The following is a 3525-nucleotide window of genomic DNA, read 5'->3' as shown; positions in this document are numbered from 1 at the left end:
AGAAGAAGGGACAAAGTTGGAGCCACAGGAGGCAAATAGTGGAATGGATGAGTTAATGGGTAAAATGGAAGCTTTAGCAGCCCCTGAGAAAATCCATATGACCTTGTGTCCTGGGAATTCCCTCTTAAGGAATGATTCAAATCCCAAAGATGGTACTAACCTGTGCTCAGTTGAGAAATCCAGACACTTTGGAGGCTAAGTGGTTCCCTCATTTTTATTTAATATAGGATTGTTGCAAAACACATTCTTTATGGGGCAATTGGTACACATACATGTTTCATGTTGATTGTTTTTACTTCTCCTTTCCATCCCCTTCAAGTCATCTCCCCATACTCCCAGTCCCACTTTTCTTCTCTCTATAATCTGCCTGTCTATTTTCTATCATCTTCCTTGTATTTTTTTTCTTAAATCAATTTTTACTGGGCTGGGGATACAGCTCAGTGGCATAGGCATCCAAGCACAAGGATTTCTAGTATCCCCTCCAAATAAACAGTTTTATTTTGAGTTTCTCATATAAGAGAAACTATCTAACCTTCTCTATCTGACTTATTTCACTTACTTCTGTGATCTCAAGATGTGTCCATTTTTCTACAAATGACTCTTCTGTATCCTTCTTTATGGTCAAGTATAACTCCATTGTTTGCTTCACATTTTCTATACCTATTCATCTACTTTTGGACATATAGGCCATGTTCAAGTTTATTTGTTTTTGGATTATATGTAATAGCTAAGATGTTTAATAAACCTCAGTCAGACTCAAACCTGCATACTTTTTTCCATGTGTTAAACACATACAGGCATATATCAGTTTTCTTCATGATATTTTTGCTGCTTATGGAAACACAGCAGTGACTTTGATTTCTCTGTGCTTTATTTCAGAAAGTAAAGCATTTGGAACCAGGTGAGTTGGGTGGAAGGATATGACCAGGAACCAGAGGTGACAGCTGGGACAATAAAAATTTTGGCTCAGAAAAGTTAGTTTAGAAAGGTCAGCTTGAGTGGTTCTTTTGGCAAAGATTTGGTCACCTAACTCCCAAAGAAGTGGGATAAACATCTCCATGAGTCTTGCACCCTAGAGGGGAGGTGTTCTGCATGCTTACTACCCCTCAGGCTGCAGAGACCACGTGTCCTCTTCCACATGCATTTGGCATTCCTGTTATAGGTAAGGGCTCAGTTCCAAGAGCTAGTGCTTATAAAGCAGCAGACTACTCACCTTGAGAAGAGAATTTCAGGAGTCTACACCATGAAGGGGATACTCCTTGTGCTGGTTTTGCTAGTGACCATGGAGTTGAGCTTCCAGACAGGTAAGCATAGGAAGAGGGGGCAAATTGTTTTTGTGATCCTTGCTCCAGTTCATCTCACTCCATTTTCCTTTGGTGATCTCCAAGTAAACGATAGGAACAGAGTTAATGAGCATCTGGAGATCATTGCCCAGGATCCCTGCAGAAAATCCCTGGAGCCCTCAGCCTTTGTACCAAAGGAAAGATTTGGTGCTGCGGGGGTCACTAGCTGTGCATAGAGTAGTGAGTTAGGGTGGTGCTGCTCATGTGAAGGGCAGAAACATGCAGGCTGCTGTGGTTGGGATGTTGGTCAGGGACAGAGGGTCCTTTGTCTTGGCCCTTGAACTGATCCCTTGGGGAAGTGCCTCACAGGAGTATGCTTTCTGTCTCAGGTGGCAGCAGTCCTGTGGGCAGGTAGCACTGTGTGGAAAATCAATCAGCTATCAGTAGATAAAAGTGGAAGAGACACATAGTTCTCAACCACTCCCATCCTGTGGATTCCTTTAATGAGATGTTTTCTTTCCTGTGTTTTCAGATAATGTATGTGTTAGTTTTTATGATGTTTTTGGGAAAGTGGTCTTGGGATTGAAGAAACCATTGTTTGATGCCCTTAATGTAGTAAATGCTACTGAAGCAGAAAAGGCAGCCTTTGGAAAAATCCAGGATTGTTTCAATGAAGGAGGACTCAAAGTCAAGATATTGGATACTAAGGCCTTGGTAACTTCCTTTCTAATTTCTTTGCACCCTCTAATATACAGCATAAAGTAGTATTTCAATATCTAAAAGGACCATAAAATCATGCGAAGTGTAACAGCTGCTGTCTACAGTTGAATCCACAAAGCTTTGCTCCACTGTATGGCAAGAACATGTCATGTGCACATCCAGAGTGTTATGCTGCCACATCTCTTCCTATAGCAATAATTAGCATACACCTAGGAGAGGTGAAGCATGCATAGGCAAGCAGGAGAATATTTTCAGAGAAATGCAGACACTGATTCCACTCTTGTGATCCCCCACCTCCATTAGAGGATATAGGAGAGCAAGAGCAGTGTTAACCTCCTCCGCCCATGAGCTGTGTTTTAGAGGCTGGAAGCCTTCTATCTCATGTGCAGCTTCACTTCCTTAGTGCCCAGCTTGATGGCTACTCCATGAGTGCCACATCCACCTGCATTGTGTCTGTGCTCATAGCCAGCATTTTGACTCCCTGGCTTGTATCCCTGAGGCTTCTGAAGCCTCCTCTGGATTCATATAGCTGCTTACTGAACCTGCTCTTTGCATTCCTGGACTTTTAGAAAAGTATTCTGGTTCCTCTATTATGTATATTTTCAATGGTTTGCATCTTGTCCTGTTTCCCAAAGTACTTTTATTGTCAATTTGGCAAAATGAGCTCCCACAACCAAGGAACAGAATTTCTTGTAGTGAGACAAGCAGACAGGACCCATGAGATTGCTTATTACATGAACATATACATCTCATATGTACAGGATACATGGCAGGTGGTTTTAGGTAAAGAAGATCACACAAAAACCCACACTCAGACACCTTGCCTCTCCCCAAAACACAGCCCCTTCTTTGCCCTCCCGAATCTTCTCATCTTGCGTGTCTTATTAGTTTGATTGTGTGTGGTCAGGAGACTATCTTCTTCCTGGCACGGTCTGCCTTCCTCTTGAGGACTTGTGATCCATTGCTTCTTGGGGAAGTAGGTGAACCACAGAGAGCTTTCCATCTGTGCAGATGAGCAGTGGGGTGATTCTGAGAGAACTAGATAACCCTGCCAAATGTCCAGAACTTGCCTGCAACCAACTGTATCTGCCTTTGTCTCATTCTCTTCCAGCTCAAAATCACCTCCAGCAAAGAGTGCAATTCGTTCAATCCGAAAGCAGTGGTGGAGGCTGTGAAGAAAATTTATGGTTATATTACTGCGCTGTCTCTTAAAAGGAGTTACCTGCTTTAGCATTCTACCTGATCATAGCACCATCTTCCTGCCCCATTCTTCTCACCTGAAGCTGGAATCCAGACACCTGGCCTCACCTGCTTAGTCTCTATTAGGTCAATTTAAATAAAATACCTGCAGCTCAGCTATGTGTGTCCCTTGTGTGTGTACTGTGTGAGGCCAGGTCAGAGATCCTGGAAGGTGGTGACAAGTGACACATGATGACACTCAGAGCTCAGGGACTGCAGTCAGCTGGAGCAAGGACAAAAAATAGGCCCTGTTTCACGCTCACTGTATGATCATGGGGAAGTC

General features: G+C 43.1%; 1 protein-coding gene across 1 annotated transcript; it reads left to right on the top strand.

Annotated features, from left to right (window-relative positions):
- Nucleotides 1-1243: 1243 nt before the first annotated feature.
- LOC134476784 (androgen-binding protein homolog) lies at nucleotides 1244-3234 on the top strand. Its single transcript, XM_063252438.1, has 3 exons — nucleotides 1244-1304; nucleotides 1816-1997; nucleotides 3115-3234. The coding sequence occupies exons 1-3, from the start codon at nucleotides 1244-1246 to the stop codon at nucleotides 3232-3234; spliced, it is 363 nt and encodes a 120-aa protein (XP_063108508.1).
- The last annotated feature ends 291 nt before the right edge of the window (nucleotides 3235-3525 follow it).

The sequence above is a fragment of the Cavia porcellus genome, unplaced genomic scaffold, assembly GCF_034190915.1.
Source record: "Cavia porcellus strain 051 isolate PalLab524CR breed Dunkin Hartley unplaced genomic scaffold, mCavPor4.1 scaffold_7, whole genome shotgun sequence".
In the NCBI taxonomy this organism is placed as follows: Eukaryota; Metazoa; Chordata; class Mammalia; order Rodentia; family Caviidae; genus Cavia; species Cavia porcellus.
Note: the sequence above shows the minus strand (reverse complement) of the source record. Positions and strands in the feature narration are given on the sequence as shown.

Bases quoted from the DNA above. Each gene is read 5' to 3' on its own strand.
- LOC134476784 (XM_063252438.1), top strand. From the start codon at position 1,244: ATGAAGGGGATACTCCTTGTGCTGGTTTTGCTAGTGACCATGGAGTTG. The intron at 1,305-1,815 runs GTAAGCATAGGA...CTGTGTTTTCAG, and splicing joins GGAGTTGAGCTTCCAGACAG to ATAATGTATGTGTTAGTTTT. The intron at 1,998-3,114 runs GTAACTTCCTTT...ATTCTCTTCCAG, and splicing joins TATTGGATACTAAGGCCTTG to CTCAAAATCACCTCCAGCAA.